We start from the raw sequence: 20578 nt of genomic DNA on the forward strand, positions 1-20578 counted from the left end.
TCTTAGCTGAATTGTGTGCCTCTGAGAGAGGCAGATATGGTTGAGGTTGGAAGTCTGAGCTCCAAAGGAACTTGGCTCAATGAAATCTAATAGCCTTCCTTAAAGGAAACAAACTCAGGCAAGGAACTGAAAAGGCTCATCCTAAGTCAACCAGTGACTCGTCATCTAATGAAGAAAACAAACACAGGCCATCTGCTTGCCAGCTCATCCTCATTCCCTTGCAGCTCCTCCACGGCCATGCTGGGGAAACAGTAAATGGGACACTTCCTCATGGCATTGCCTCTCAGGTGAGGTGGGTGTGGCCGTGAACCCTACCAGCATAAAACACATGTGCATAGGCACTCCAGCTAAGTGCAAAAGAAAGGGACATGGCTTCCAACTTTTTTTTTTAAATGAACAAAAAAGGCCCTTCCCTTGCAGTGCCTGGCATGCAGCAGGCACTCAATAAACTTTTGATGAATATGTTAACAAAAAAGAGAACGTCTCCTTGAGCTTGTGGCCAAGTACGAAATAGACTGGATGTGGCTTCCCCTGGCCCCTTTTTTAAAGCAAAATAACTGCCAGCTGTTAGTCCTTCCGTGATGCATTTCTCTAATTTATCCAACCAGTTTGAGAAAACTGAAATGACAGGATGTGACGTAGTTTCACCAGTAGTAGCAATGAATTTGCCGCAACTCATTTTTATATTGGTTTTGTTATCACCACCATGAGTTTGCCAAATGGACGACAGTGGGGTGCAGGTGTGCGAGTCAGGAATCAATTAATCAAGCAAGATATATTTAATGAGATTCACTTTTTATAATGACTATGGTAGACCCTGTAGAGCCTCACGGAGTTTGAGGGTATAAACTCCAATCCCTGATCTCTCATGAGGGGAATGAGGAGACCACCTGGCCAGAGTAGCAAGTCTGTATGGAAGAGCCGTGGGGAAGGTAAGTTCAGAAAAAGCTCACCCCAATACAGACATATTTGGGGTACTGGTATACTGGTCTAGCAGCTATTTTAAAAGCAAAAGAACATTACTCACTTTGGAAAACTGCATATGTTATGTCCAAAGTATAAGTGTAATCTCCTAAAGGGTCACACACTATGGAAAGAACGCTACCCCTGGATTCCATAGGATCCTGGTGGGGATCACAGCTCTACCATTTAAGAGCTGTTTGAATTTCTTCAAGTTTCTTAACCTTAATTTTCAAATTTATTGAAAGAGCATCAATAACTCCAGTCTTCCAGGATTGCAGAAACTGAGATTCAGTATATGAAAGTCCTTAGCTTACAAGGATGTAAAGTGCCCGACAAATTTGAAACTGAAGGAACCCACTGACATAGTCCAGGGACTATCTCCAGCTCCTAGAGCTGTCTTCTGGTTCCTACATCGATGACAGTAGTAGACTTTACTTGGAGTTCTCTTATTTTTTTTCTCAGAAATGTGCCTGTGCTCCCTGGAAGGAACAGCTTCTCTAAATTATTCTTAAATTACTGACAACAAACAAGGCCGAGGCATACATAGCAGGTGGAATAGCATGCTAGGGGAAGCTTCACTACAGAGCTGCAGCGCCTGATAAAAAGATGTAATTTTATTTTCCAACACAACTTCCCTTTCCCGAGAAAATGTCAGAAAAAATGACTTTAAGGGAAAGAGAACAAGAAAAAGGAGGAGAGGAAACAACCTGAGTAATAGAAAAACCATAAGACTGGGGCTAGAATAATCAAGAGACATGGTGCTGCATAAACCAGGGCCTGAGCAGAGATTGAACGCAGCCAAAAAAGAACTCGAAAGTTACCAAGATAGGTTTTCTAAGACCTGATTAACATTCAGTGAGCAATGAACCTGACAGTAAGAGAAAATTTCACCCTCTGTATACTTCAATTCCAGCGATAACAACAGATACTTAAGCCTGCAATGGCAAAAACTAAACAAGCATTCAAAGTTAGGAACTTCGTGTTCATTGTCCCTGCCATTTAGAAGATCAACTAAATTGTTAGGTACCTATATTCCTATTGCCAAAGTTGAACTCACAAACATTTAATATTCTTGGTTGAATGACAAACAGTGGGGACAAATACAGAGAATGTGAGGGTTAGACTAATAGCCTTTCTCTAACAGGAATCTTTCCCGTCTTGCCTGTCCATTCTTACTTGTAGTCTGAATTATAAATGGAAGTGGGGCAAGGGAGAGAAGTGAACTTCTCAGGGGCATGTAAAACCCACTTGCAAAATGCAGGTTTCTCAGGCAGCACGTTTCCTGCTCCTGTGACCATTTCTACTAAACCACTCAACTCCATGGGTTAAATAAAATGGGAGCACTGTAGCACAGAGTTAATATTGATGTTATAGAAATCTCCCTATACACTTAAAATTTTTTTCTTTAGTAAACTTTATTTTTTATTTTCTTGACTGGTAAGGGGATCGCAACCCTCGGCACGGTGTTGTCCGCACCATGCTCAGCCAGTGAGCGCACCGGCCATCCCTATATAGGATCCGAACCCGCGGCCTCGGCGCCACCAGCGCCACACTCTCCCGAGTGAGCCACAGGGCCGGCCCTAGAAAACTTAATGTTTTAGAGCAGTTTTAGGTCTACAGCAAAATTGAGCAGTAAGTGCAGAAGTTTCCCATACAGCCCTTGTCCTGACACACACAGCCTCCCCCACCATCAACATCCCCCTCCAGAATGGTGCATTTGTTTCAACTGAACCTGCATTGACATGTCATTATCACCCAATGCCCACAGTTCACATTAGGGCTCACTCTTGGTGTTGTACATTCTGTGGCTTTGGACAAATGCATAATGACGTGTCTCCACCAGTGTGGTATCATACAGAGCAGTTTAACTGACATAAAAATCCTCTGTGCTCTGCCTATTCATCCCTCCTTCCCTCCTAACCCCTGGCAATCACTGATCTTTTAACTGTTCCCATAGTTTTGCCTTTTCCAAATGTCAGAGTTGGAATAATACACACTGGCTCTTTTCACTTAGTGATATGCATTTAAGTTTTTCCTCCATGTCTTTTCATGGCCTGATGACTCATTTCTTTTTAGTGCCAAATAATACTCCACTGTCTGATGTGCCCATTTATTTATCCATTCCTCTACTAAAGGACGTCTTATTTGCTTCCAAGTTTTGGCAATTATGGATAAAGCTACTATAAACATCTGTGTGCAGGTTTTTGTGTGGACATAAGTTTTCAGCTCTTTTTGGTAAATAACGAGGAGCGTAATTGCTAGATCATATGGTAAGAATGTGCTTAGTTTTGTAAGAAACTGCCAAACTGTGTTCCAAAGAGGTGGTACCCACTTTGCATTCCCACCAGTAGTGGGTGAGTGCTCCATTGCTGCATGTCCATGCCGGCATTTGGTGTTGTCAGTGCTTCGGATTTTGGCCATTCTAATAAGTGTGTAGTAGTATCTCATTGTGTTAATTTGCAATTCTCTATGACAGATGATGTTGAGTGTCTTTTCAGATGCTTATTTGCCATCTGTATATCTTCTTTAAGAAAGAGTCTATTTTGTCCATTTTTTAAGGTTGTTCATTTTCTTACTGTTCAATTTTAAGAGTTCTTTGTATATTGTGGAGTGCAGTCCTTTATTGGATAAGTCTTTTCCAAATGTTTTCTGCCAGTCTGTGACATATCTGTTACTCTGTTGACATTGTCTTCTGTAGAGCATATTTTTAAATTTTAATGAAATTCGGCTTATCAATTATTTCTTTCATGGATGGTGCCTTTGGTGTTGTGTGTAAAAAGTCAGCACATACTAAAAGTCATCTAGATTTTTTCCAATGTTATCCTCTAGAAGTTTTGCATTTTACATTTAGATCTATGATCCATTTTGAGTTAACTTTTGTGTAAGGTGTAAGGTCTGTGTCTAGATTCATTGTTTTGCATCTAGATGTCTAGTTGTTATAGTACCATCTGTTGAAAAAACTATCTTTTGAGTTCTGGTCAAGATGGCAGAATAGATGGTCCTCAGTGTCACTCTCTCCCACAAATCAACCAATTTACAACTATAAAAATGTAAAATCAGCCAAGCTGGGGCTGCTGGAGCTCAGGGGAAGAGAAGGAAAGACCTACAGAGTTCATGAAGGCAGGAGAAACCATGATGAGAGAAAGAAAAAACTGCTCTGAGTGTTTTGGGCAGTGGCCGCTTTACAGCTGGAGCTGCTGAGCACATGGAACAGAGGCCAGCAGAAGCCACAGCTGTTCCCTCCAGATGGATTTACTTGGAGGCAGCAGGGGAGAAGAGGGCCTTGATGGCCCCCAGGACAGCATGACCACTAATAGGGTTCCCATGGACCCATGTAGCAGTGAGGAGCCAGAACAACTGAAAAAGGGGAGCCATTGAGAGGTCGGTGAGTCATCACAAAGGACCAGTGGAGGGCTTGTCCCATGGGTAGTGTTTGGAGCACTGGTGATGGGGGAGATGGGCCCACCTGGAGAACAATGGGACACAGCAAGGACAGCTGATCCACCCCCCCAATCAGTGCAGGACCACTCAGAGGAGACTGGTTGGGAATGTAGAATTGCATGGGGTGCAGTTTGATGAAAAAACTCAGGCCCAGATCAGAGTTTCTACACAACATTGGTGCATTAGGTCTCTAGAGAACTGAAAGTACCTATAAGGTCAACCATTAAATCCTGAGCTGCACAAAAAGCCTTCCCTAGGGAAACAGCAGCAAAGCAGCAATTTAGCTCAGCAACACAGCTCAAGTACTGGTTCCCACAGGAAGTTCCTCCGTTTAAGAAGTAAGCAAAGGACAAAAAATTAGTTCCAGCCCAAGCACACAACCAGCACCTTGGGGCCCACCAGGGGACATGAGGCATGGAGAAGTGGACCAGACCCCCCTCCCACAGCCAGGCACACTGCACCAGCACCTTAGGGCCCACCTGGGGACCCAAGGCATGGAGAAGGGGACCGGACCCCCTCCAATAACCAGGCACACCATGCCAGTGCCTTGGGGCCTGCCTGGTGACACGAGGCATGGAAAAGTGGACTGGACCCCCCTCCCACAAGCAGGCACACCGCACCAGTGCCTTTGCGCCCATCCAGGGACCCGAGGTATGGATCTAGGGACCAGACCCCCCTCCCACAACCAGGCACACCATGCCAGTGCCTTGGGGCCCACCTGGGGACCTGAGGTATGGAGTGGGGACCAGACACAGCCCACAACCAGGCACACCACCAGCACAAAGGAGCATGCCCAAAACATCACCTCCATGTGGGTGGCCCACCACAGCCGCCACCATAACCATTGCTGCCGTGAAAGCAGCTAGACACCACGACAACCATGCAGATGGTCCACCAGCCACTGGAGTGCATTGATACAAGGAGAGTCACCAGCAGAGATAAAAGAAGAGGATGTCTCTCTCCACAAAGCCCATTCCAGAAGAAGCATCTGCTCTATGATAATATTGGGGGACCTGACCACATCTCTCAGCATTGGACAGATCATCTAGGCAACAAATCAACAGAGTAACCATTATTCTTTCAGAAGGAGAGAAGAAATCTAGGGCAATTAGAGGGGGGAGGGGGAAGAGGGATGGGGAGAGATTGGACAAGGGGCATAAAGAATAATTACAATTTATAACAATATGTATACTACCAATGTTGATTTGATCAACATATCTCAATGTTGAACCCCCAAAATATGTATAATCAATTTTGACTCAATAAAAATTAAAAAAAAGAAAAAATGAAAATAAACCAAAAAAAGAAAAGAGAGGAAAAGAAAAGAAAAAACTATCTTTTCTCCATTGTTTAGCTTTTTCTCCTTGATCAAAGATCAGATGACTATATTTATGTGAGTCTGTTTCTGGATCTTCTTTTCTGCTCCATTGATCTATTTGTCTCTTTCACCAATACCTCACTGTCCTGATTACTGTAGTTTTACAGTAAGTCTTAAAGTTGGATAATGACAGTCCTCTGACTTTTCTCTTCTCCTTCAACATTGTGTTGGCTATTCTGGGTCTTTTGCCTCCCCGTATAAACTTTAGAATTGGTCTGTCAGTATCCACAAAGTAACTGGCTGGGAATTTGATTGAGATTGCATTGAATCTATAAATCAAGTTGGAAAGAACTGACATCTTGACAATATTGTGTCTTTCTATCTATGAACATGGGATATCTTCCGTTTATTTAATTCTTCATTGTCATACGCTTTTAAAGATCTTAAGTTATTCTTAGATAACAATGAACAAAGCAGCAGCACACATTTAACCTTCTCTCCAGGTATAAGCAAGAGGAGAAATATCTCATTATGCCCTTTTGCCCTCAATTAATGTTGAACTTTCCTGTAAGACTTTCTACTTACACTAATCTTTAACTCAGTCTTACCCAGCCCACAATGGTTTGATGTACTATGTTTCATAATGAGGATAAGATACCCAAGGCATTTTTTATAAAGTTTACATACCAAATCATACAAATGGCCCAGCAATCAGTGTGAAGACAGCCATGGGTGGGTATGTATATGCATGGGATGCAAGAAGCCTGCCCCACCACTCTGCCCCTGCCTGACCCCTTGATCCAACCAAAAGTCCCTTGAAGACCAAAATCTGTGGAATAACAAAAGCTCATGGGAACATTCCTTCAGAATATTCTGCAAAACATCTTTGCTTAGCTCACCTCCTTAGGAGCATGGGCAGCTTCCCAAATAGCTCTGTATTAGTCTGTTTCTGTTGCTTATAACAAAATACATGGAACTGATTAATTTGTAAGAAAACAAAATTTATTGCTTACCGTTTTAGAGACTGGGAAGTCCAAAGTCCAGGGAACACATCTGGTGAGGGTCTTGGTGGTGGTAACAGTGACTCAGGGATCTCACATGGCAGAAAAGGGTGGAGCAGAGAGAGACTAACCTCTCATGTGCTCTTCTTTTAAAGTCCTCAGAATCATGCCCCTGACCACCATTATTAATCCATTCACTACTGCACAGTCCTGCAATCTCATCACCTCTTCAAGGCCCCACCTTTCAATTACCATAATAGAATTTCCCACCCTCAACAGTTACAGTGGGAATTAAGCTTCTAATATATAAACTTTGGGGACACAATTCAATCAATCCACATCAGGGTCAATTCCAAGTACTAGCTCATGACAGAGTAACTAAATGAAGGTAACACTCAAAAAGAAGTTCTGACCTATACACCCAAAGATTCCATATATGCCTACAATTGAATAATGTACATTTTAAAGATGGGCTTTTAGAAGCACAAAGGGAGAAACAGGAGAAGACATTCTCTTTCTTACAAAATTAAATCTAAGATGAGACTTTTCACTGGCTTGCGTTTTTAATTAGGTTTTCTCATACTCCTCATACTCCTACTGTTATGCACATCTTTTGAAAAACACATCCCCGGAACATATGTCCTGAGCAGTAGCAGCTGACAAGCTGTGCTTGAGGTAAAGGTCACACAGATGTGGGAAGTGACCAAGCACACTCAACAAAATGCCACACGGCCTAATTTGCTTTCAAGGCAAATGCCAAAATGTTTGCATGCAGTACATGTCATAAAATCCAAGCTGTTGGGCTCACTGCCATTTATGTTTGGGAAAGTGGTTGTTTCTATAACTAGATCATGGTGACAGTACAGATTCTGAAATGCAATAAACTTTCAGTGTTCTTTACCAGTGGGGCAACAAAAGTAAACAAAAGTTACAAGCTGCCTTATTGCAGCTTATACCCAGTCAACTTTTACACATTCTATTAAGAACAGATTTTTCAAATCAATTTTGATTTTTCTGTCTTTCACTTGTCTTGGGACCATTGGCCATGGCTGACCAAGTAAAGAAAGAAACACACAGAAAGGTGGAACAATAAAGAGATTTCAAGGCTATAAGGTTGATAAACTGTCATACAGGATAGAAGAATGTGACAATCCATCTTCTTGAATCAGATGTTCTCAAAAAGTTAGATACCTTACTGTATCATATGGTCCACTGCAGAGTTCTTTTTACAGGTTCAGTATCCCTTATCTGAAATGCTTGGAACCAGAAATGATTCAGATCTCAGATTTTTTCGGATTTTGAAATATTTGCAGAATACATACCAGTTGAGCATCCCTAATCCAAAAATCTGAAATCCAAAGTGCTCCAACGAGCATTTCCTCTGAGAGTCATGTCTGCGCTCAAAAAGTTTTGGATCTTGGAACATTTTGGGTTTCGGATTTTTGGATTAGGAATGCTCAACCTGTACCAGATATCAGAAAGATGATGATTAAGCCTCTGCTTAAAAAAAATACTCAACCCCCCTCTCTTTTTATGCCTCTGTTAGAGTTTCATCAGCCATGGAGACAAAATTCATCACCAGGTAACATGTCATAACACTACCTTCTATACCTACTCACAAAGGCCTGCTTTATAAAGATAAAATTTAGTCCATTTTCACTTCTTTTCATATTATAAGCAAGTGTATTTCTTGATTAAGATGCATTTTAAAACTGGCCTCATTCTATACGGAAGAAATAACATAGGATTATTGGGGACCTCCTGTACATATACAAATGCTTCTTTATATTCCTTTCAACTTTTCAGGGCTGCCCCTTTCCTCTGGTTCCAGCCCAAATGTTTTTGCTATCCTTTGAGTCTTTACAAATTGCCCTGAAATAATATAAAACTGTGCTGTGCCTGCCTCTGCAGAGCACTGATCACCTTTGAGACATCATCTCATTTTGTTAGTTCCAACAGGGGCCAACTGTGGTGTTTACCCCAGAAATCACTGCTAACACCAGCCACCCTTTCTCTTCAGCTTATGAGTAGTCTATGGAGCTTAAAAAAAAAAAAGTTAACAATGGATATGAGTTAAACTCATTCGGTAGATCCTGGGTCTGAAACCACTTGTTACTGGTCTGCTTAATTGCAGGAGAGAAAAGTTTCATGATAGCAGGATTCTGAAACCTTACATTTACAAGGCACTATGTATTTTTCAAAGCACTTGCATTTGGTCACTTTCACTTCAAAGAGTGACCCAAATTGAGATGAAATGACCATGACACAAACCAGTTAACCTCAACAGTGATGAAACCTCTTAAACTACAGTAGTCCTTCCCCTTCTTCTCCATCCCCTCCTCCAACTCCAGTCTCTGCAACCCCACCCTCTTCTCCCCACAGCACTTGTAAGTATCTGCATTTTCCATTTACTTGCTTTGTTTACTTGTTTTTGTCTGTCCCTCCGATGTAAACCCCATGAGAGCAGGAACCTTGCTGTCCTGTCACTCAGGAGTCAGCAGTGCCTAAAACATGTCTCGTGCTCAATAAATGCATTCGGCACATAGCAGGTGCTCAGCAAGTAATGCTGAATCAATAAATGACCACAACTGGAATCTCCAGGTGTCAGAGCTCTTTCCACTGTGGATTTGGGGTGGGAAAGAACATTCACGATGGCACCAACTATGGGCAGGTCAGTGTCAAAGACAAAGACGTTGGCTTTAGTTCTTAAGGAGTTTTGCTCCCTAATTAACTCTCTGAAAGCGAATAACTCTTGGGGACCTATAAAGGATGAGAAGTGTATAGCTTTTCAGTCAATTCTATTCTGTTCCCTCATCTTTTTTCTTTTTGGTTCCTGGCCAGTATGGGGATCTAAACCCTTGACCTTGGTGTTACATGGTGGTACTCTAACCAACTGAGCTAACTGGCCAGCCTTCCCTCATCCTTTAGTAACAAATGAAATTCAGGGGTGAGGTCACAGAAAGAAACAAGTGATAAGGGACAAAAAATGCTCTCTCATTTGGACTGTGGTCTCCTCTTTTGGAGCCAAAGCTCAATCAGTCTGGTAGTTTCACAAAAGACTAAATGTCAAGTTACCATAGGACCCAGCAATTCCACTACTAGGCATCTATCTATGCAAGGAAATGAAAACAAATGTCCACACAGGACTTGAACACGAGCTCATAGCAGCATTATGAAAAGTCTAAACAACACAAATGTAGCTAAAAAGTCCAAACAACCCAAATGTCTGTACACTGATGAATACATAAATAAAATAAGAGATATCCACACGATGACTATTACTCAGCAATAAAAGGAAATGAAGTACTAATACATGCTACAACATGGACGAACCTTGAAAATATTATGCTAAGTGAAAGAAGCCAGTCGCAAAGGACCACATGTTGCATGATTACCTTTAATGAAATGCCTAGAATAGGCAAATCCACAGAGGCAGAAAGCAGATGTGTTGCTGTCTAGAGCTGGAGGGTGGGTGTGTGTGGGGGGGAATGACTGCTGATGAACCCAGAGTTTCTTTCTGGGGTGATGAAAATGTTCTGAAAGGAGAGGGATGGTGGTTGCCTAGCTCTGTGTACAGTGTAGTTCGTGAATAACCACTGAATTGTATACTTTAAACGGGTAAATTGTATGGCATTTGAGTTATACATCAATAAAGTTGTTATTTAAAAACAAAACCAAAAACGAAAGCAACAGTCCTCCTACTGTCTGCAGAGGGCAGGGAATGCCAGTGCCCCTGTATGTCTCTCGTGGAAGATGGAGAGCAGCCCTGCCCTGCAACATCCAGGGTTCTGCAGAGGTGACCCCCATGCCCTCAACTCTCTACACCAGCTTGCCTTGGTCTCCTATTTTATCCTCACTCATTCAACAGACCTTCGCTGAGCACCTGCTGTATGCCAGGAGCCATGTAGGTGCTATCTAGGCACCATAGGTGGAGGAGGAGCAGGCTCTGCCTTCAAGAAGCTGTCCCTCTTGGAAATTACTCATTCAGCCCCAGAGCAGGAAACAGCAAAGTGTGTGTGTGTGGGGGGTCCTCAGTGCTATTCTGTTGTGGGTTGTGGACAGAAAATAATTGCTCATGTCCACACTGGAAAAGCACCCACAGATCTGGTGTGCATGTATCTTGAAGGCAGGGTGGGGCCGAGCGTGCACAGGGAGGCCCCTGGAGTCAGCTCAGACAGGAAGCTGAAAGAGCAGAACCCACGGCCACCATTACCCTTAAACTCCTCCTGGCAATACTGTGGGTGTTTCCACTGTGTTTATTTTTTTAAAAGGGAAGAGGGGATGAGGGAGGAGGGACAGAACAATTTATTAGTCAGCATCTCCATCGTGCTGAATGTTTGCAAAGCACTCCTGGCCTCACTGAGTCCTGAACTGCCTGAAATAATGCAGGAATTTGCAAATCCAGCCAAGAACTCTAAGTACTCAGCAGAGACAAGAACCTATCACTGGGCATCTGGCAAGGGAGGCACAATTTAAAAAAATTAATCCCATACAGTAAGCACTATTGAAAAATATAATCCAATATAACAAGCTCTCTGTGAAGCTGACATGCCAGGTGATAGTCAGTTAACCAACTCAGTAAGTGCATGATGTGGCTCGTGTTCTAAATCTTCCCGTTTACACCTGGACATGTGACCGCTTTTATAGAACGCACACTGATGTCCTTCTTTGAGATGAAAGAGTTCTATGGCTGATACAGCAAATGTTTTACGGTAGCAATTAGCAAAAAAAACTGGCTTCTTGCTGGCAGGACTTATAGTGCTTGATCATCATATTGAAGAAGTAACATTGATAAAGTTAACTTTTTTTTTTTTTATGCTTGTCTACTGGGCCAGCACTTCCTGCGTGCCCACTGTTGTGTAAATTGCAATATATTAGAAGCACTGTGGGTTTTGGACTTTCTACACTCAAGTTCATGGTATTTGAAATGAATATGTTTGTGTGTGTGTTTATTTTTATATTCAAGTAAGTTCAGTGACCACCTTAGTTTGGTCCATAGGAGTGCTACCTTTGGCCAACTGGTAGACCACTTGGTAAAGTATAAATAGTGAGCACACTTTAAGTTGCTATTAATATGAATCTTACAAGGACAAACTGCTTCAATTAACTTTCAAAAAAATACGCTGGGGTTACATAAGGATGAAAAAAGAATTTTAAGAATGTATTTTAAAGATATAATATACTTTATTTCAGACCATTCTTCCCTCCCACAATCTGCAAAACAATTAGAAAAGTTTGACAAAACAACACACACACACACACACACACACACACACACACACACACACACACACACACACACACACACACACACAAAAGAAGTAACATGGCAGTGAAGAAATACCAGGTCAAGATCAGAAAAAGAACAAGACTGCAAAAAGACCAGACCAGAATTTAGAGCTGCTTTCTTTCCTCTTGGGGCATCTACTGATTTAAGAAAAGTTTCCCGAGTGGGCTGAGAAGTTGAGCAGCATTTCTGACAGCCTTGTTGGCCCAGGAGGACAAAAATCGGAGCCCTTGCTGTAATTACAGCCCTTGAGTTGGCTGTAATTTCAGACAAAATAGAGTAAGGCATAACACACTACTACGGATGAAGCCAATGATAAAAGTTTTAATAAACAGAAATTAAAAGTTGGAATTAACACAATTCTAAAATGGTAATCACCCCAAAACAGGTCTCAGAATATATAAAGCAAACAAGTGACATCACTGGAAAGAGATACAGAAAAACTATAATCATGGTGGAAGATTAAACACACTTCTATCAGTAATAGAAAAAGCAGAAAAAAATGAGCATGCAGCAAATATGAAAATGACTAAGAAATTAGAATCTAATTATCATATGTAGAATTTCGTACCCAATAATCCTTTAATATACATCTTTTCCAAGCCCACACGGAGGAGTTACAAAAACTGAACGTATGCTTTTTACCTGCACAATGGGAAAATGTGTGTGCATAGAGACTAGACAGAGTAGCTTAATCTGCCCTCTGACAAAGAGGTGTGACTTAGTGAGGTTTGAGGGGACTGTGGTTTTCATAAGCAAAGAAGTCCTGAAAAGATAAGTCGACTGTCCATGGTGCCTTGGAGACTCAGAATCGATGCTTGGCTGGGTCTGAGATGGAGAAGATGAAAGCAGAAGAGGGAGACTGGAATGGAAGGGTCCACACAGCCCCCTCTGTCTTCTGCCAGCCATTGGGAGCTATACAATTACACTGAGTTATGTACAAGGGACAAGGATAATGCAAAACCCCAGCCCTCTGCCAAAAACCAAAGGGAGGTAGCAGAACAGCAGTCTTTTGTGCAACCAGGCAGATGACTTAGCTTTTGTATGGAGGGCCAGACCCTGCAAATGCAGACTCCCTGCTCTAACACGCCTCACCCTCATCTCCACCTCAACCTTCAGAAGGACTAACTGGGCCCTAAAGTTTGTTCTTTGCTGTGACTCTCAATTTCAGTGGCCTGGATACACTTTTGTTGTGCTCTGGTGGTTTGGATTAGAAATGTGGGTACATGGAGGCATCTCCTACTAGGATTCAGAGAACCTCAGTGGAAGCTAGAAGCCCGGGCTGGGTGCAGACCGATCCTATGTTTTGCAGACAAACAGCTAGTCCTCAGTACTGCCCTGCAGCCCACTAACAGGTTAACTGGAACCACTGCCCTAGCCCAACCTAGTTGGAGGAAGTATACAAATAGGCTTTCTGGATCTGCCGTAGTCCTGACCTAATTCTCTGAAAGAATTTTAGTAACATCAGAAAGTCTCTCCCTCACTGCTCCCCCAACGTGGCAACACTGAGTGCTAGGTGGAAAGGGATCCTTAATCAGCAATGCCTCCTTGAAGCTACCGCCAGCCCAGTGTCTCAAGAGTCCCTCATGAACCAGTGCTGCAGCTGATCCTTCTGTACCCAGTAGTTGGGGCACAATAACGGCATCCTGAACACATTCACCTGCCCTGACTCTGGTGTCTGGACATGTCTGTACTCAGGCATTCAGCTGGCTGTTTTGAAACCACCCTCAGTGCAAAACTGTATCACTTAAGTACTTCCTTGATTTTTAGCAGCACTGCTTCAGGAAGTATAAAGCATGTTGATGTTTACTCTAAGTGCCTTATTCATAAGTAACTTGCACCATTTCTTCCTTTGCCGCCGTCTGGCAGGAGGCCATCCAGACTTACCCTCATACATCTCCAGGATGTGCACTGTGTCACCAATCTGCAAGGAGAGCTCCACATCTTGAGAAGCACTGTAGTTGTAGATCGCTGGAAATGAGAAATAACAGGGGGAAATCAGAACACATGTCACTTAGTAGCATAGTTCAAGGGTTAGTGAACTGTTTATTCAACAAACAACCCTCTATTTAATAATTTCATGTGAATCACCCATTGTAAAGCACAGAGTGGACCCCTATTTCCTCCATCTGACAAATACTGATCGGTCGCCTACTATGTGTCATGCTGTTAGAGACTGTGATAGAGTGAGAAGATACATGACCTCTGTCCCCAAGGAACTTAATAGCCTAGTGGGGGGAAGAAAGATATTAGATATATAATCATAAAAATAACTATGTAATTAAAGTTGTGATAAGCATTATGAAAGAAAAAAACAGGCTCCAATGAGAATATATTGTGGAAAAGGGGCCACAAAAAATGATTACATTGTGTATTATGGAATATACTAAGTATCCTGATTTGAGCATCACATATTGCACACAGATATTGATATTCAACACTGTACCCTACAGATATGTACAATCAATTTTCAATAAAAATATAAAATAAAATTAATTAAATAAAATTAATGCAAAAAAGCAAAAAAAAAGGGAGAGAGAGAGAATATATTGTGGGGTTCTGTGGGTCAGTCCCCTTGTTCATCAGACAACAAGCCAGCCTGCAATACCACTAAACTCATGATGACTAGGGCATATGAAGCCATCTCTTGGCTTTTCAAAGACAGTATTTGGTGGCCAGAATGCCACTGGTGAGTCCCATCTTCCCTCCAGTTTCAGATGGACACAGGATGCAGGGCGGGATGGCACCCTGCCCTAGCTCTAGCCACCCTGGGGAGCCACTCTGCCCCAGCACTTCCTCATCAATCTGACCTCAGTCACCACAGTCCTTAGAATTGGCAACGGCTGGGCCAGGGTGTGAAAAACACAGCAGACCAACTCGTAGCTCAAAAAGAAGACGACGGGCCGGCCCCGTGGCACACTCGGGAGAGTGCGGCACTTGGGAGCACAGCAGCGCTCCCGCTGCTGTTTCGGATCCTATATAGGGATGGCCGGTCACTCACTGGCTGAGCGTGGTGCGGGCGACACCAAGCCAAGGGTTGCGATCCCCTTGCTGATCACAAAAAAAAAAAAAAAAGAAGAAGACCACCTCATTTTAAGATGGGCAAGAGCTTCAAATAGATATTTAACCAAAAATTATATATGAATATATACATGAAAGATGAATAAGCACATGAAAAATGTTCAGCATTATTAGTCATCGGAGAAATGCAAATTAAAACCACAATGAGATACCACCTCACACCCACTAGAACAGCTATGATATAAAAAAAAAAGGCAGACAATTGGCAGGAATGTGGAGAAACTAGAACCCTCACACATTGCTGGTAGGAATATAAAATGATAAAGCTCTTTCAGAAAACAGTTCAGCAATTCCTCATAAAGTTAAACATAAATTTACAATGTGACCAGCAATTCCATTCCTAGGTCTCTACAAAGAGAAATGAAACCACATGTCTACACAAAAACCTTAAGTGAATGTTCATAGCTGCTGTGGTGGGCCAAAAAGTGGCTCCCCAAAACATATCTACATCAAATCTTCAGAACCTGGGCATGCTACCTCATATGAAAAGAGTTGATTAAGTTAAGGATCTCGAGAGGAGCAGCTTTTCCTGAATTATCAGGGTGGACCCTAAATGCAACCACATGTGTCAAGGACAGCCAGCAACCACCAGGAGCCAGAAGTAAGGAAGAGAATCTCCCCAAGAGTCTCCAGAGGCACAGCCCTGTCCACACCCTGTTTTCAGAATTCTGGTCTCCAGATCGGTGAGAGAATACATTTCTGTTGTTTTTAGCCACCACATTTGTGGTAATTAGTTACAACAGCCACAGGAAACCCTTACAGCAGCATTTTTCAAAATAGGCAGAATGTGGAGACAGCTCATCATCTGATCAATGGATGCACAAAACATGGTACATCCACGCCATGGAATACTACTCAGCAATAAAAAGGAATGGAATACAGACACCTGCTACAACATGGATCAACCTCAAAAAAACATTATGTTAAATGAAAGAAGACAGATACAAAGGACCACATACTTTATGATTTCATTTGTTTGAAATGTCCAGAACAGGCGAATCAGAGACAGTACAGCAGATTGGTTGCCCTGGGGCGGGGGTGGGAACGATTCCTGAGCACAACAGGCACCTGGACGCTTTTGGGGAGGAAACATCCTAAACCTGGATGGTGGTGATAGTTACGCAACTCTGTAAATTTGTTAAAAATCATCGAATTATATACTTAAAATGGGTGGATTACATGGTATGCAAATTATACTCCAATGAAGCTGTTTTTTGTTTGTTTGTTTGTTTTTAAGTAGATTTATTTCTTGCTCTTGATCTCCTGATGATCTGCGTCCCTCCAGGGAAAAGAACCACCTTAAAGATTCGGCTCTAGCCCATTGCCTGACAATCCAGGGAACCCAGGATGCTCTGCATCTCTGCAAGCCTGATGAGCACTTGAGGACTGGCACTCAATCCATTTGCATATGCACAGGAGTCACAAAGGAAGAAAGGTGTCCCTGTCACTGCCAATGGCGGCCACTCCCTGCTCTTCCCTGAGCCTGCAATGCCCCCAACACCTGAGGCTTGGCTTATGTCACAGTCAACATATCAGTGAACGGGAAGAAACACTCCTCCAGCCACCTGTTTTTAAGTGGTTTCTCCTTTATGAAGAAAATCACACAAATAATGTTCTTCTGCAGTCTTGACACAGAAGCCTGGACAAATTATGTTGGAACTATTTTTTACTACACTTTTGGACTCGACTATGAATTCAGAACAAGTATTTGGCTGGTGAAGTAGGTTAGGAGAAATTAGAATTCATAAGTAGGAGTTAGTTCCCAATCCCTAGATCTGTTCATGGGTCACTGGGTCATAGTGACTATTCCACTGAAGTTCAACTCCTTCATCTGACTGCTAGTTTACTTGAATGTTTTGCCGGTTTTCTACAGAAAATGTAGACCTCACATGCTCGAGGCCCTCTGGTTCCCATTCACTGCTGCTATGGTTTGAATGTCCCCCCAAGCTCCTGTTGGAACTTAACCCCCAATATGGTGGTGGAACGTGGCCCTTTAAGAGGTGAGTGGACTTTGAGGACCACGCCCTCGTGAAATGAATGGAACCATCCATGGAGTAACGGGTTGATGGTTTAATAGTTTGTCATGGGCATGGTTTTGATGGCTTTATAAGACAGCGAGTGAACAAGTTAGCTCTCTTGCTCAGCCCATTCTCTCTCCATGTGAAACCCCGGGTTGCTGTAGAATTTTAGGTATTCTGTTAAAAGCAACAGAAAATGGACTAATAGTAATGTCTTCCACCGAGATGTTTCCTGCCACCAGCCCCCCTCTCAGATGGAAACAGGAAGTAGTGAGGTCAGTGTGTCACAACGTGTTGTGCAGTGACCAAGCTTCATCTCTTCCTTGTTCTTAGTCACTGGGAAAGTAAGCACAAGCTCTCAAGGGCAACACCTCGCACTGGGAGCTCCACACACAGACACCCTCCAAGAACTGTTGGAAACACACATGCACATACACACAGAAGACCACTATGTTTCCTTAAAATCTAGACCCCTATGCCGGACAATCAAAGTGCTCCAAAAATTGTCCTGGCCTTAATTATTCACCTTTGCCTCCACCATTTGCCAAATTCCACTCAAGACATATATTCTCCCCTAAATTCTGTGCTCAAGCCACGGTTTATCCCTGCCTAGCATAATAGCCTGTCTTTTTCTTCATAACAATCCAAATCTCACATCTATAATTCAACTCAACAAATACTGGCTCCCTACTACCGTGCATGAATCTCTTCCATCTCTGATGTCCCACAATAGTTTTCCCCTCCAGCAGTTTGGGTTCTTAATCACAAACAATCCTGTGTAATTGTCTGCCACCAATTAGAAGGTAAACCCTCATGAATGTAGACCTGGATACACCTGGCTTTTGTGTCCTCTCACTATACTGCACAGGGTCAGATCCAAGGCAGGCACTCCAGGCACAATAATGATTTTTAAAAGGAATATATATATATATATATTTAAAAGTAACAGTTTTACTCATTCTATAAAATCCACCCAACAGTTTGGTTATTCACCAACTTCTTCCCCAAACCCAAACACACTTCTGCTTTCCTCCAAAGAGGCAGCTGTGGTTTCCATCACTCAAGGAAGGGACGCCAAAATCACCTCTCCAGCCACTTCCTGTTAATCACAGCACAGAATTTGCCTTTCGCAGCTGAGCTTTCGAACAGATCCAGGTAGGAAGCGCACCCCTTCATAAGTGCCCTTCACCAGAGCGAAACATCACCACCGCTTAGAGGACAAGGATTGGAAATCCTCTAAGATTTCCAGTCACTTCTAGCCATCATCTAATGAACCCAACTATACACTTTAGAACCACGCCCTCCAGATCCCTCACCTTAGTACACCTCAGATTTCCATTGCACTTTCTAGTTTCAATTCATATACAATATGTCACACAGTAATTGTATAAAGTGGATGCCACGCACTGCACTATTTAATGAGAAAGATGGGACTCAGAGGGGTTAAACCCAGCTTGCAAGCAGCAAAGTGTTACTAAAGGTGGTCCCTTCATCACATTTGGCCAAGCTAATCCATAATGGCGAAGGCATGCTCTGGAATAGTCTAGAAACAGAGAGAACAGCCTAGCTTCCTCTCATTAAAGGAGAATCCTACTTCCAAAAACAAGCTTTATCACCAATCAGTAACTGGTGATCACGTTGTCCTCTGCTATTCTGAGAACAAGAATACAACTAATGCGCTTAGTGGGCCATATGTTTTTCCTAGAACATGGACAACCATTACAAGGACAGATACGGAGAGGGGAAACCAAAGAAAACCTTAAAGTTACACAAAACGTAATTCAAGACCCAACTTTACAACTTACATATCGCATGACCTTGGATGAATTACTTAGTCTAGGCCTTAGTTTCTCATCTATAAAATAGGGATTGGATCAGATGATTCTAATGGCCCTGTTGGCTCTAACGTCCTCTGATTCACGAGGTGATGGTAAGAAGTAAGAGAAACATGGTGTGCCATCTCAAACTAGCAGGCACCACCACAATCTTGTTTTGTCTGAGGAAATTAAACAAGAACAGGGAGTCGCTGTATATAAATTGCTTCGCTGGCTGCTGTGTGTAAGGTTGGGAAAGACAAATTGCTGGAATTCTTCCTTAAACAGATTATTTTCCTGATATAAAGTGTAATTTTTCAGAGACTAGTAGACAAGACAGTATATCTAAAAATGCAAAGAAGTTTACATTTTACCAAATCCTTGATTTGGCTTTTTGTTTTAAATCAGGCTTATATGAAAGAAGAAAATTGAAGTCTTTGGATTTTGCAATAAAAAACCAATAGGACAGACTTCTCAGCTCCAAACTGAGAATCAGTTTTGACAATGAAAAGTCTGTGGGTCACTAGTAACTAATATTTCTAATTAATGAGGTTCTATCATGAATCCTCAAATTGCAACCTCCTGAAGAATACCTAAAACATTACATTTTTTATTGGTCCTTTAATAAAATCTACCAAAGGAAGATCCAGCAGACAGAACAAGGCCCCAATTGAGTTGTACACTATTCGGAATATTAAAAAGATGATCAAACATTCTTTTTCATTATCATCTTGATCTGCCTACTTTTAGCCATTAGTTCTATAAAAGCTAAAGAGGCCCAACTCATCTTTGACCTTCACCTTGACTTTGACACAACAAAATCCTAAAAGGCCAAGAGGATTCTTATTATCTTTTGCTCTTTAGTTACATTACACTATAAGGATCAGAGAATTGTATTCAATGCCAAGAAGTAAAATTCTGTGGTTTTAGGCTGATAATTACAATTAGGTTCCAAACCAGACTTTCTGCTATGCGGTGACCATCATGGTACCTCTTTGCTCAGATCTCTCCAGGCCAGGGGTTGTCAGATTAGGACATCAACTCCACTTCTCACCGAGAGTCATGACTTTGCCTTCTAGACTAGTTAGGAGAACAATTTCAAAATCAACTCATTGGTTATGATTTAGAAATTTCTGTCTGAAGGAGTATATATATTTGTGGGTAGGACAGGTAAACATCTTGAACTGGAGAGAAGATTCTTGGATATAAACCCAGTTACAATTTATTGATTTCCTCATTGGTACCAAGTGATTTCCTATAAGCCACCTCATTTCAATTTATATGAAATTAAACTTATAAGAAATGTTTAAGGGAGGAAATCCAAAACAAGGCAATTCAAAATTACAGAACAAAAAGTCTGTGTTCTACACACACGAGTTTTTTCCCACAGCTTCCGCATCTAAAAAATGGAGGCAACAGTACATTCTTCACACGGTTTTGTGAACCCTGAAAAGGAAAATTTATGCAGAATTTCTCCCCAGGACTATGACTAACACCTGGTAGGCACTGAATAAAGAGCGGTCACCTTCCTTTCTCTTCCTTCCTTTGTCTCGCCCTGTCATGCTTCCCACTTTGAACAGGGTGGCAGCTACGTCCTCAAAGATAGACAGTCACTTCATCCACACACCAGTGGCAGTCAGTTGTTCAATGACAAC

The 20578-nt window shown here is 42.2% G+C and overlaps 1 protein-coding gene across 2 annotated transcripts in view; it reads right to left on the reverse strand.

Annotated features, from left to right (window-relative positions):
* The window catches only part of DOCK5 (dedicator of cytokinesis 5), a 207396-nt gene that overhangs the window by 136078 nt on the left and 50740 nt on the right, over positions 1-20578 (reverse strand). For both annotated transcript variants that reach the window (XR_010022681.1, XM_063087796.1), the window contains exon 2: positions 13898-13981. Coding sequence is in view for 1 of the 2 variants with exons in the window: in XM_063087796.1 (XP_062943866.1) it covers positions 13898-13981 (84 nt within the window). In the remaining variant the exon portion in view is untranslated. The remainder of the gene's footprint in view (positions 1-13897; positions 13982-20578) is intronic.

The sequence above is a fragment of the Cynocephalus volans genome, chromosome 2, assembly GCF_027409185.1.
Source record: "Cynocephalus volans isolate mCynVol1 chromosome 2, mCynVol1.pri, whole genome shotgun sequence".
Classification (NCBI taxonomy): Eukaryota; Metazoa; Chordata; class Mammalia; order Dermoptera; family Cynocephalidae; genus Cynocephalus; species Cynocephalus volans.